This window comes from Mrakia frigida (assembly GCF_051309035.1).
Source record: "Mrakia frigida strain ATCC 22029 unplaced genomic scaffold BDY24scaffold_1, whole genome shotgun sequence".
NCBI classification, from domain to species: Eukaryota; Fungi; Basidiomycota; class Tremellomycetes; order Cystofilobasidiales; family Mrakiaceae; genus Mrakia; species Mrakia frigida.
Genome location: NW_027481280.1, coordinates 1068329 through 1079649, shown reverse-complemented (window position 1 = coordinate 1079649; position 11321 = coordinate 1068329). Strand labels below are relative to the sequence as shown.

At 55.7% G+C, this 11321-nt stretch overlaps 4 protein-coding genes across 4 annotated transcripts; 2 read left to right on the top strand and 2 right to left on the bottom strand.

Annotated features, from left to right (window-relative positions):
- Window positions 1-49: 49 nt before the first annotated feature.
- CAP1 (Cap1p) lies at window positions 50-2305 on the bottom strand. Its single transcript, XM_076638394.1, has 8 exons — window positions 2088-2305; window positions 1894-2009; window positions 1719-1814; window positions 1573-1628; window positions 848-1486; window positions 672-768; window positions 377-580; window positions 50-225 (listed from the first exon to the last, which is right to left on the bottom strand). Exons 1-8 carry the CDS (start codon window positions 2185-2187, stop codon window positions 157-159), a joined length of 1377 nt encoding a protein of 458 aa, XP_076501315.1. The 5' UTR covers window positions 2188-2305; the 3' UTR covers window positions 50-156.
- BDY24DRAFT_374232 (actin interacting protein 3-domain-containing protein) lies at window positions 2121-7229 on the top strand. The gene is made up of 8 exons (XM_076638393.1): window positions 2121-2191; window positions 2308-2487; window positions 2574-2583; window positions 2754-2765; window positions 2859-2941; window positions 3066-3145; window positions 3282-5380; window positions 5471-7229. Exons 1-8 carry the CDS (start codon window positions 2186-2188, stop codon window positions 7030-7032), a joined length of 4032 nt encoding a protein of 1343 aa, XP_076501314.1. The 5' UTR covers window positions 2121-2185; the 3' UTR covers window positions 7033-7229.
- A 23-nt stretch (window positions 7230-7252) lies between these two features.
- BDY24DRAFT_374230 (Derlin) lies at window positions 7253-8606 on the bottom strand. The gene is made up of 7 exons (XM_076638392.1): window positions 8450-8606; window positions 8261-8326; window positions 8094-8168; window positions 7925-8017; window positions 7598-7798; window positions 7391-7491; window positions 7253-7318 (listed from the first exon to the last, which is right to left on the bottom strand). Exons 1-7 carry the CDS (start codon window positions 8534-8536, stop codon window positions 7276-7278), a joined length of 666 nt encoding a protein of 221 aa, XP_076501313.1. The 5' UTR covers window positions 8537-8606; the 3' UTR covers window positions 7253-7275.
- A 36-nt stretch (window positions 8607-8642) lies between these two features.
- On the top strand, window positions 8643-10729 carry BDY24DRAFT_374229 (polynucleotide kinase 3 phosphatase-domain-containing protein). The gene is made up of 8 exons (XM_076638390.1): window positions 8643-8768; window positions 8857-9081; window positions 9195-9294; window positions 9384-9445; window positions 9526-9578; window positions 9674-9727; window positions 9819-9874; window positions 9963-10729. The coding sequence occupies exons 1-8, from the start codon at window positions 8731-8733 to the stop codon at window positions 10515-10517; spliced, it is 1143 nt and encodes a 380-aa protein (XP_076501312.1). The 5' UTR covers window positions 8643-8730; the 3' UTR covers window positions 10518-10729.
- The last annotated feature ends 592 nt before the right edge of the window (window positions 10730-11321 follow it).

The following is an 11321-nucleotide window of genomic DNA, read 5'->3' as shown; positions in this document are numbered from 1 at the left end:
TCTTCTTTCGTCCAGTCGCCTCTCTCCGATACAAGCGAGTCCAACCAGCTCGAAAGTAATGTCAACCTGAATCATGTCGTAAGGCGAGCAAACAAGAAAACGTCGAGACCCAAAACTACCGAGAAGAAAAACGAACGCGTCGCTTCCCTCCCTCCCTCAAACCTGAGCCTCAACCTCCCCTCGTCCCTTGCCTCCGATAGCCCCTCCAAGCTTGTAGCCACCGACCTAAAAAGCAACAAATTCACAGCAACATCAGTCAGCATCGGTTTCCAGCTGAGAAACGGAACCCAATCGATCCTCGTCTCTTCCCTCCGACGCGTCCACCTCCTCCGCACCTCTTCTCTCCCTCTCCTCGTCTTACAAGCCATGAACTCACCTTCTCCCACTCCATCTTCTGCCTCGTCACCGGCAGCGCCCTCCTCAGACTCTTGAACGCCTTGTCAGCCAACTCCTCCAGCCTCGCGTTGATCCCCTCCTGAGCCGCTCGTTCAGCCTGCCCGATCGCAGCGACAATGTCCTTGGGTGAAGCGTTGGAGGAAGGGAGGGTGAGAGTAGGTGTTTGGGTGGTTCGGAGTTGGACCTGTAGGTGGCAACGAACGCGGAAAACAAGAAAGGGGGGTGGTCAGGGGAGGTGAAACGAGAAACTGAGACGACGCGTCTGAGAAACTCACGTTCCCTTGCTCGTAGTAATGAACGACGACTTCGATGGTTCCGGTGAAGGACGACTGGGAGAGATCGATGGAGTAGGAGGATCGCCAGCGACCAGTCCTGTTTGCAAGCAAGTCACAAAATAGTCGATCAGCTTCGATGCGTTGCGAACGAGAGGAGGGAGGAGAGAAGGACGAACCAGAAGTTGGCAGGCGAGTAGCGGTATCCTGAAGTAACGACAGTGTACTTCCCATCGACGACCTCGACGTTCACACCAGCTGGGAGGACCTCCTCAACAACCTCAGGCTCGACAGCAGCAGCGACAGGCTCCTCCTCCTTCACAGGCGTCTCAACCTCCATCTCCTTTGACTCCTCCTTCTCAGGAGCAGCTACGATCTCCTCCTCTTCTTTAGGAGCAGCCATCTCATGCTCAACAGGAGCAGGCGAAGCAGCGACGGCCACAGGTTCCTCTACACCCTTCATCGAACCTCCCTCTCCCACGTCCTCCTCCTCCCACGTCCCGTCCTCAACAGTCTTCTTCTCCTGCTCTCGCTCCTCCTGCTCCTGCTCAGTCTCAATCTTCAACTCCTCCTCCACCTCCTTCGCCACCTCCACGACCTCATCAGCCGTTTCGACGAGAGCGGTCTCGATGATGGGGTCCTCCTCCTGCGAGGCGATGGGAACGACGGCGACTTCTGCGACCTCCTCTTCAGGGGCTGCTGCTGGTGCTAGAGGAGGAGGAGGAGGAGGACCAGGAACGAAAGTAGGGAAGACGGATCCGGTTCCGGTTGTGAAGTGGTTGGTGATGTAGGTTTGGAGGATCGGTTGGATGGTGGAACTGCACAAGGAAAGGAGATGGAGAGGTCAGATGGAGGGAGGAGCGGTACGAGCTTCGAGAGATGGAGGGCAGGGAGGAGAACGAACAGGAAGGATGAGGTTGATTCTGGTATGGTGGTGAGAGGTTCGAAGGAGGAGGCGACCTGTGGGAACAGAGGTGAAGAAGAGGGAGTGTGAGTCGAGGAAGGGAGAGAGAGAAAGGGAGGGGAGGAAGCGAGCGAGAGAGGACTGACGAGCTTGACAGGATCGAACTCGAACGTCTGGCTGCTCCGGGGTTCAAAGTATTTGGGAGGATCGACGGGAAGGAAAGCAGCGGGTGCGATGAGGGTCTGTTTAGCGAAATAAACAGCATATATGAGCTCAAGGGAAGGCGAAGGAGGGGAGGGAAGGAGGGGAGGGAGGACTCACTTGATAGCTCTGACCTGGAACGTCTACCGCTGTGAACTGAGAGGAATGGTACTCCTTCAGAGCCGAAGGGAGGAGGGATTGGAAGAGAGCGTCGTCGTCGAGGAGGAGTCGAACATCTGTAAGCAAGCAAAAGGGGAAAGAAGGGATGAGATGAGCAGGAGGGCAAGGAAGGAAGGAGGAGGAACCGAGCTCACCGTTGACGACGTCGTTTATCTCTCCTGGAGGAGCTTGAAGGATGTATTTGGATACGACCTGAATCCGTTCTTCAGTAGAGAGTTCTTCTTGGTCGGACATGGCTGTAGATAAAGTAGAGGGAAGGAGGGAGATGGGAGTGAGAGCTCAACTTGATCCCCCTCTCTCGACTTCGAGATCTCAAACCTCGCTTTCGGTCGCTGCTCCTCCTCCTTCTCACCTCCAACGCCAACAGTCGACTTTTCAAGGAGGACCCTCTTCTATACCACTTTTCTCTTCCCCTCCCCGTCCCTCTTCTGGCTGGTCTGGATGTCTGTTTCACCTCGTGATCCGTCCCAGCGAAGGCAACCTTCAACGTCCTCCATCGCGAGCTCATCAGCAGGGAGAGGTCCTAGAGCCTCAGTCAGTAGCTTCCTTCACCTTCAGATCGCCTCCCTTTGAAGTGATCTCAGTATACTGACTCGCGTCTCCATCTTCCGCTCTACCAGGAGAGATCTCGTGAGTTCATCTTCCAATCTGGATGGAGGAATGAGCTTCGACGTTCAAACGTCGCGTCGGAGTTCCTTCCCTCCTCTTCCCTTCCTTCCTTCCATCGACAATTTCTTTCCCTTCCATCGTACACCGCACCAGAAGCTGATCATGTATACCTTCGACCTGCTCCTCTTCAGACATGGAGTCCGGTGAGTGTTCCACCCCTCGAACGAGCTCGAGAAGCGAACCATGAAGCTGACAACCCTCCCTTCCTTCTCCTCTCCTCCTCCTTCCCTTCTCAGCTGTTACCAAACTCCTCGTCGCAACTCGACAACTCCTCGATGCTCTTACCAACTGGTCAACGGGGAGGATAACAGAGACGGAGGTTAGTTCGAAAACTAGATGCTGGCGAGAAAGGAGGAAGAAGGAGATGGGTCAACGGAGGAAGGGACGGACCTCGTCTTGCTCTCGTTTGGCTGACTTCTCTCTCGCCTTCCTATACCTCCCAGGTCTCTGACGTCTACGTACGCCTAGGAAACGACTTCAACTCCTGCGTTTCGGCTTTCCAAGACCTCGATATCCCCATGCAGTGAGTCCCCGTTTCTTCGACCTTCGTGCAGCTCGTGAGCTCGAGCTCAAGAAGAGGAGACAACCGGAGAGGAAGCACGACCTCTTCGAACCCATATCTGCTCAAGCTGAACCATCTCGTATTCTCCCCTTCTCAGCGAACTCCTCAGCGTCCCAGCTCAACTTCGAAACTGCCTCGAACGGTGCCTCGCAGACGACCCTTCGCCCAAGAACCTCGAACGATACCTCCCAGAAATCCGAAACACCATCGTCTCCCTCCTCCAAGGTCTCAAAGCCAAACAGACCCTCTACAAGTCCATGAAGGAGGAGGAACGTCGGAAACAGGCTACGGCAGCTTCCCAAGCTATCCTCGAGGGACGAGAGGGGAGAGAAGGGAGGGAGGAGATCGTCGCCGATCCCGAGGAGATGCAGAGGAGAGCGGTCAGGGAGGGAGAACTCAGGGCTAGGGAGGAAGCTCGTTTGAGAGCTCTCGAGAGGGAGAGGGCAGCGGAGCTGGAGAGGACGAGAGAGAGGGAGAGATCGAGTGGAGGAGGACTCAGGAGGGACGCCGTCGAGAGGCAGGCTTCGAGTGGAGACGGACGTTGGGTCCCTCCTCAGTCCCTTCATCAAAACCAACCCAGAGGACTTCCAGCTCATCCCACCGCATCACCTACTCAACCTCCTCCCTCCGGTCGAAGCTCATCCAGCTCGTCGTCGTACGGAACTCCAGCAGCAGGTCTCTCCCCAGCCATCAACCTCGGTTCACCCGTCAACTCTTTCGCCTCGCCTCCCCAACCCCCTCCTCACGATTCAGATCGTCCCTTCTCGACCATGTCCTCCTCCACTAGCTCCTCGGAAGGATCCCAAGCTCACTCTCTGTCGCGGAGATCCATCTACCCTTCGTCGAGGAATCGACATGGTCCTCTGCCCGACCCTCCAGCAGACGCGTTCCGACCGGCGAGAAGAGTCCCCAGCAACAGCAACAGTCCGTCAACATCGTCGGGAGGAGGAGATCGGACGCTATCGGTCGTAGGAGGAACGGACGAGGAGCATCTGGCGAACGGGAGACAGTCGAGTCGCAGTCCTCCTCCTCCGCACCTTCAGTCGTCCAAGTCGTATCCAACCACTCAGGTCACTCGTCACTCCCTCATAGATCCTCCCATGCCCGCCCTTCCACCGGAACAGACCAACCCAGCCTACTCTCCCACCACCTCCAACCCTCTCGCCAACGCGTCCGCTCGTTCCTCCTCCGACGAATCGCGTCCCGTCGTTCGACACTCCCTCACCGATGCTCCTTCACCACAACTCCCCTCCACTTCTACCTACCAACCCATCCCAGCTCTTCCGACAGTCATCACTCCCTCTCCGCCCATGCCCTCCTCCGAAGGCAAGCTCCCCTCCGAACCTTCTCCTCCCTCTCCTCCTCCCCCAGAACCTCTCAACCTCGCTCCATCTCCTCCACCGCCAGTCGCGTCCGTCGCAGACCAGACTCTTTCGGCTCTCAGGAAGTCCGACACCAACATCTCTCGACGGGCGAGTCAACGTTATTCGACGTACCAAATCGGGAAGATCATGGACGTGGGAGGAGGATTGGGAATCCCTGGAACGACGGGAAGCCCAGGAAGCAGGAAGTCAGGCTCGAGACGAGGATCGGATATCGGAACGTTGGGGGAAGCCGGAGAGATCAACGGAGGACCTCTCATGGGAGGAACGAGTCCAGGACGACCGAGTCGAGCAGCTCGAGCACCGCCGATGCCAACGATCCCAGCTGGAGTCGCAGGCTCGCCGCTGAGAGGAGGAGGGTCCGTTCCTCCGTCGGAAGATCAAGGACCGGAGAGTCGAGAAGGAGAAGGAGGAGACGTCTCCTTCTCCTCGTCAGCTTCGACTTCGACCCTTCGCCCGTCGACCTCGTCGCACATCCTCTCCCAACAACTCACACCTCCCGGTCAATCCGACCTTACTCTTCCTCCTACTATCTCGACGACGGGACCTCCTCACGACGAGCATTCGGAACCTTCGACACCGGATGCGATCTCGGTCTTCCTGCTTCACGGGAGGGAGTGCAAGAAGGTGCTCATCCCAGCTGGACCGACGATCCCTTCGATCCGACTGCTCTTCATGGAGAAGTTCGCGTACAGTCCTGGAGGAGACGAGTTCCCGAGCATCTACGTGAGAGATCCGAAGACGGAGTGGAGGTACGAGTGGGAGGAAGGAGAGGAGCTGAGGGATGGGGTGCAGTTGAGTTTGAACATCGAACGTGAGTCGCGTCTCGTCCCTTTCATCGACGCTTCCTTCTCTTCCGCCTCGACGAACGAGAGACTGACCCCTAAAATTTGTACTTTTGCAGCTCTCGACCAAGTCAAGCAGCACATCGATACCCAAATGTCGTCCCTCTCTCGGAAACTCGAAGATCTCATCCGAGAATCCGTCGCTCCTCTCTCCTCCCAGTTCGCCACCCTACAGGCAAGCAACAACACCATCCAAGCAGCCAGCAACAGGATGTCGATGTCCATCTCCTCCGGAACCAACGCTACCCCTTCCAAACCCTCCCTCTCTCCCAACCACGTCTCGCCTCAAGCGGATCGAACCTGGAACCCACCGCCTCCCACCATCACTCCTCAACCTTCTTCCTCGTCCCCCTCTCCCTCTACCTCCACCTCCGCATCAACCGTCGTCCCAGCCACCTCCTCCTCTACAACTCCCGAACCAGCTTCCTCCTTCGTCTCCCCAACCATCGTCGCGGATCTCAGAAACCAATTCGACGAGGTCCAGTCCCTACGACGAGAACTCGGGATCATGCGTCAGATCCACGTCGACGGAATGAACACCGTCAAGGAGACCTTCTCTCGCATCAGGAAGGAGAACCAGCGACTTCGAGACGTCGCCACCACTTCGCTCGGAGGAGGACGAGCCTTCGTCAACGCCGGCAAGGTCAAGATCGACCTTCAGTCCCAGGACGTTCTTCGCAAAGTCGAGGATCTCGCCGACGTCGTCGAGGAACTTCACACGGACGTTACCGAGAAGCTCATCGTGCCCAAGCCGTCGCTCATGCGGTCGCTCAAAAAGGACATCAACGAAGCCAAGGATCAACTCGAGGATCTCGTCAAGACGACGAGCGCGGCTGCTACGACGTGGAGAACGACGTGGAGCCAGGAGATGGAGAACGTCATGGCCGAGGAGAAACAGCTCTCTCATCACCTCGCCTTCACGGTCGACATTCAAGCGGACTTTAAAGCTCTCAAGGACGTGTTCGATCAGATCGAAGTCTACGCCGCTCATCGAGCTTCCACTCCTACGCCCAACTCCTCGCACGGCCACGGTCAATCCTCCCTTCGTTCCCGAGGAGGAGGAATCGGCTACCGTCCTCCGTCTCCGAACGGCAACGACAACAACCCTCAATCCTCCCTCTCCTCCGTCCTCTTCGAAATCCAAGGCGCCAAAGTCGACCCTACCAAACGGCTCAAGGCCATCGAGAACGCTCAGCGGATGAGGGAGAGAGAGCTGGCAGAGAAGGGGAGTGGGAACGAGCTCTCGAATCAACTGTCTGAGTTTGTGGATGGGAGGAAGTTGAAGAAGACGGGAGGGGTGGAGGAGACGGAGAGGGTGAGGGAGAGGAAGAACGCGTTGGCGTTGAGGGGTGGGGTGGCGATGCCGGCCAGTCCTAGTCCGAGTATGTTGAGTCCTGGGTTGGAGAGGAACTTCAGTCCGAGTGGAGGAGGAGCGAGTGGTTTGATGAAGAGGGAGGGGTCGGGGTCGAGTGAGACGAGCGAGAAGGCCCCTGGAGGAGGGGAGAGTCCGGTGGTTGCTGTTGCTGTCGAGGTTGGAGAGAGTGGTGTTGTTTCGGGAGGAGTGGATGCTGGGGTAGTCGTTATCAAGCAGGAGGAGGAGGAGGAGGAAGGGCTGGCTTGATCTTTCGTCGCGTCGCGGTCTCTTCTTCAGCAGCTCGTGTTATTGCTTTATTTCTTGGACTTCGTTTCGATCTCGGTTCCTCGTTACCTACCTATCTACCTTACACTTTCTCTCTTCTATCTTCTCTCTTGACGACAGCATATCAGGTCTCTTCTCTTGTTCATTTTCTTTTCACGAATCATGCCCCTTTCGTTTCATTCTTGCTCACAACGACGACGAAGGCGAGAGAGAAAGAGAGAGCATTCATTCGACCACTGGTGGTGGAGGCCCATCGACGAGTCGGGTTCTAGTCAAACGAAGAGAACTCGAGTTAGTTTCGAGAAAGAGGGAGAAGAGAAAGCGTCGAGATCGAACTCACAAGAGATGAGGAGTTTCGAACCATCCCTTCCCTCGACTGGACATCTCCTGCGGCCAAACGTCCATCCCGAAGTACCAGATGTGGCCTACCACGCAACCCATCTGCCCGAATCAGAAGAGAAAGAAAGACAAAGAGACGAGGTCAGCTCGTCGCGTTCGTTCGACTTTGAGCGAGATTGAGAAAAGAAGGGGAAAGAACGAGACGTACCCCGTCAGCAACGGCACTCCTCCAATCGTTGTACATGGCCCAGCTGACTCCTACGAGGGCTAGAGGGAGGTAGGGAGCTCGAAGGGTGATAACTCCCATCAAGGACATCTGGACCGAGGGGTTGCGTCGACTCCAGATGTAGACGAGGGCGAAGGCGAGAGAGCCGGAGAGAAAGGGGACTGTGAAGAGAGGGGAGATAAGCTATAGATGTCGAGAGTGAGTTGGATGACGAGGGAGGGAGAAGGAGAAGAAAGAGAACAGAGAGACGGGAAGTGAGCGACGTCTGAGCTTCGAGAAGGAAGAAGAAGGTAGATCGATGAGACGAACGAGAAGCATAGCTGAGCAAACGATGAGAAGCCAAAGGAAATCTGCTCTTCGATTTGCGTAAGAGTTCTCTTCTAGTAGGCGAGAGTAGCGCATCTGTAGAGGGAGGAAGATCGAAGTGAGCTCGAAGTTTGAAACGCTGGCGGTGGAAGCCGTGACGAGTTGAGCTCACGATGAAGAAGAGATGAATGAGGAACTCCATCGAGAGAGGTCCAAAGTAGATGAAGGTTGAGATCGGTCGCCAGAGCTGAGAGAAACGAGCGAGGTCGTAGGTCAGCATGGGGAGAAGTGGAGGAGGGGAGGGAGGGAGGAAGGGAGGGAAGGTGAGCTCGAACGAACCTCCATCTTGCCGAAGGTCGATTTCCACGAGAAGTAGAGATGTAAAGGAGCGACGATTTTGCATTGCTAGAAAGTTGGGAGGTCAGAGAAGTCAGTTATTTGCATTAGAGGGGCAGGGAGATCGAGTTTTGAGGGTAGAAGGCCGTCGATAGAGAGAGAGGAGGAGAGGGAAGGAGACGTTGAACTGACGACGGCGATGCTTGAAGCTATGCACAGACCGACCCAAGCTCTGGTGATGGGCGGAATCTCCCTGACCCAGTGTTCGACGTTCGCCATGTTGATGATGTGTACCAAAGGGGTGCTGATGGTTGGTAGCGAGGGAGAGAGAGAGGAAGCGAAAGAGAACTTCGAAAGGGGGAAACGAGTTCACCTTCGACTTCCATCTTCTCTTTGCTCTGCTTCCCGTACTTTCTTCGTTCGCTTCCCTCTCTCTTGACGCAGACATACCACAAAGCCTACCGAAACAGATCATGGCGAATCCAAATCCTACTTCGGGCTGGTTCGAACCGTGTGTCCTTCTCCTCCTCCTCTCTGCTCTCTCCTCCCCATCCTCTTCCTGACTCTCCTTCTGCTATTTCTCCCCTCTTTCTCCACAGACCTGGCGTAGAGCGACCTGCGTACCCTTCTCACATCCACTACGTCCATCTCCCACCTCCTCTCGATCCAACCAAGCCCATCAAGCTCGCTTCTTTCGGATTGCATCACAACCTCGTCCGTCCCTCCAGCGGACAGAGGTTTGCAAATCTTCTCGATCCGACAGACTGGGTTTGGCATCAAGGAGAGCATACGAAGAATGTCTTGAGAGGTCTTCACCATGCAGGGTAAGTCGAGGTCCCTTCCTTCTCGTCATCTGAAGGAGGCGACCAGCAGGCGAACGAAAGAGCTTCACAACTCACCTCGTTCCGATCTCTTCTTCTGGCCCTCTCTCCATCAGGTGGACCTTAGTTGTCTTCGGGAATGAGCTGGGAGTCAGCTGGGATACTGGAATGAAGATACCGATGGTGAGGTTGAAGATTGAGGCCATTGCTCAGTCGGTGAGTCCACGTTCTCCTGCACCCTCCTTCTCTCTCGAACGAAGCTGACCGTTCACACGCTTCTATGCTGATGTTAATTTTTCTTCTAGCTCGGTCTCCCAATCAGGTTCATGCTCGCTCTGAAGAGGGACTCGTGTCGGCTACCTGATACGTGCGTGTCGACTTTCGTCGTCGCTTCTCGCTCCCCTCTTCTGTCTCGTCTGACCTTTCGATCTCTGTTGATTTACTCAGTGAGATGTTCGACGGTCTCGAGTTTTTCTACGAGCGAAACTCCGTCAAGATCGGTGAGTCGCTGCCTTGCTTCGATCCGTCGTCCCTCCGTCGCGTCGTCCTTCCTCGTTCCCTGACCTCCTCTTCTTTGTGCCCTCGCTTCGTACAGATCACCAGAACTCGTTCTTTTGTGGAAACGCTGCCGGAAGACCTGGAGACTACGGTGAGGAAATGCGTCCCGCAGCTCTACTACTCGCCTCTCTCGTCCTACTCATGCGCCGCGTCCTCGACCCTTTCTTCTCCTCTTCTCGCAGCCGACTCGGATCTTCAGCTCGCCGCCAACAACGGGATTCATTTCGTTACTCCCGAGGTAAGCTTTTCACTCAATAATGCTCGTCATGTTTGAAGATTACTGACTTCGACGTTCGCCTCCGTTTTTGTTTTCGCTTTCGAACCAGCAATGCTTCTCCCCAAACTTCCTTCAGCTTCAGCTTCCCACCATCCTCGCCATTCCACTTGCCAATCAACCCAATCTCGTACCTGATGACGGATATCTCCAAAGGATGCCTCGAAACCCAGACGAATCCGACTCGTCCTCCGAATCCGTCGTCGTTGATCAGCCTCCTCCTCCTCTCTTCCCTTCACCCTCCACGTCCAGAGCACATCAGAGACCCATCTCCATCTCTTCGGACGAATCCAAGCCACTCGCTTCACTTGCCTCTTCCTTCTCCAAGGGCAAAGGGAAAGCCAACGCGAAGAAGGCTCGAGGTCGAAGACCTTCTACTTCCTCTTCGTCGACCGCCAGCTCGTCTTCCTCGGATTCCTCCTCGTCGGACTCGGAATCGACCGCCTCGTCTTCGGAGTCTTCGGACGCTGCGAGGAGGAAGAGGAAGGGGAAGGGGAAGCAGCCCGTCGTAAGGAAGAAGAAGAAGACGAGTGCGAAGGGAAAGGGGAAGGAGATCGTCGACTTGGATTCGGACGAGCCGCTTTCGTCTCAGAGAACGAAGAAGTAGGAGTTGGTCTTAGGGAGAGGGAGGGGTTTTCGTCGTTCAAGGAGGAGGAGGAGCAGAGGAAGATGATCGAGGAGGGGAAGTGAGCAGGAGGTTTTTTCCGCGTCGCGTTGTCGTTCGTTCGTTTTCGGTTTTACGTTTTAGCTTTGATTTCATAGCTCGTCTTTCTCAGTCATTTTCACGACCCGTATGCCCCTATGTTGTTTCCTCGTTACTTCGCCTCATGAGAAAGACTTGACGGAGCTGAAAGAACGATGTCGAGACGCGTCTTCCAACCCTCCGACCTGCATTTCCTTTCCTTTCCTCCCAGCAACTACTCACAAGATGCAAGACATCACATTCTAAGATTTCTCTAAGCCTCCACCTTCTTCTCCTTCTTGCTCTTCTTCTTCTTCTTCCCCTCAGCGTCTCCCTCAGCCTCGACCACCTCGCTCTTCACCTCCCCTCCAGCAGCGGCCTTCTCCTCCTTCCTCTTCCTCTTCTTGTCGGCCTTCTTGGCAGCAGCAGCATCGTCTGCGGAGACTTGAGGAGCAGGAACGGGGATAGGTTCAGGGAGACGAACAGAGGCGGCGGCGATGGAGGCTGAGGAGAACGAAGAGGTCGAGACGCGGCGGAGGGAGGGAGGAGGGAGGAGCAAGGTGGACGAAAAGAAAGAGAGGGAAGGAATCGGTCAGCGTCGACTCTCAGGACGTGTGATAGCAGCGATCGAAAGATCGTCGACTCACCAGCAACATGAGCCTTCTCAGCCTCAACCTTCGCAGCCCTCTTCTCCTTCTTCTCCTTCTTCCTCAGCACCTTCGCGGCCTT

Excerpts from the sequence above, each read along its gene's own strand:
- BDY24DRAFT_374232 (XM_076638393.1), top strand. Across the intron at positions 2,942-3,065 it reads GGAGGATAACAGAGACGGAG|GTCTCTGACGTCTACGTACG; the intron begins GTTAGTTCGAAA and ends TATACCTCCCAG. Across the intron at positions 3,146-3,281 it reads GACCTCGATATCCCCATGCA|CGAACTCCTCAGCGTCCCAG; the intron begins GTGAGTCCCCGT and ends TCCCCTTCTCAG.
- BDY24DRAFT_374229 (XM_076638390.1), top strand. The coding sequence starts at position 8,731 with ATGGCGAATCCAAATCCTACTTCGGGCTGGTTCGAACC. Across the intron at positions 8,769-8,856 it reads ACTTCGGGCTGGTTCGAACC|ACCTGGCGTAGAGCGACCTG; the intron begins GTGTGTCCTTCT and ends CTTTCTCCACAG. Across the intron at positions 9,728-9,818 it reads CGGAAGACCTGGAGACTACG|CCGACTCGGATCTTCAGCTC; the intron begins GTGAGGAAATGC and ends CTCTTCTCGCAG.
- CAP1 (XM_076638394.1), bottom strand. The coding sequence starts at position 2,187 with ATGTCCGACCAAGAAGAACTCTCTACTGAAGAACGGATTCAGGTCGTA. Across the intron at positions 769-847 it reads TACTCGCCTGCCAACTTCTG|GACTGGTCGCTGGCGATCCT; the intron begins GTTCGTCCTTCT and ends GCTTGCAAACAG. Across the intron at positions 226-376 it reads AGAAGATGGAGTGGGAGAAG|GTCGGTGGCTACAAGCTTGG; the intron begins GTGAGTTCATGG and ends GTTGCTTTTTAG.
- BDY24DRAFT_374230 (XM_076638392.1), bottom strand. The coding sequence starts at position 8,536 with ATGGCGAACGTCGAACACTGGGTCAGGGAGATTCCGCCCATCACCAGA. Across the intron at positions 8,327-8,449 it reads TAGCTTCAAGCATCGCCGTC|CAATGCAAAATCGTCGCTCC; the intron begins GTCAGTTCAACG and ends CCAACTTTCTAG. Across the intron at positions 7,799-7,924 it reads TTTGCTCAGCTATGCTTCTC|CTTATCTCCCCTCTCTTCAC; the intron begins GTTCGTCTCATC and ends CGACATCTATAG.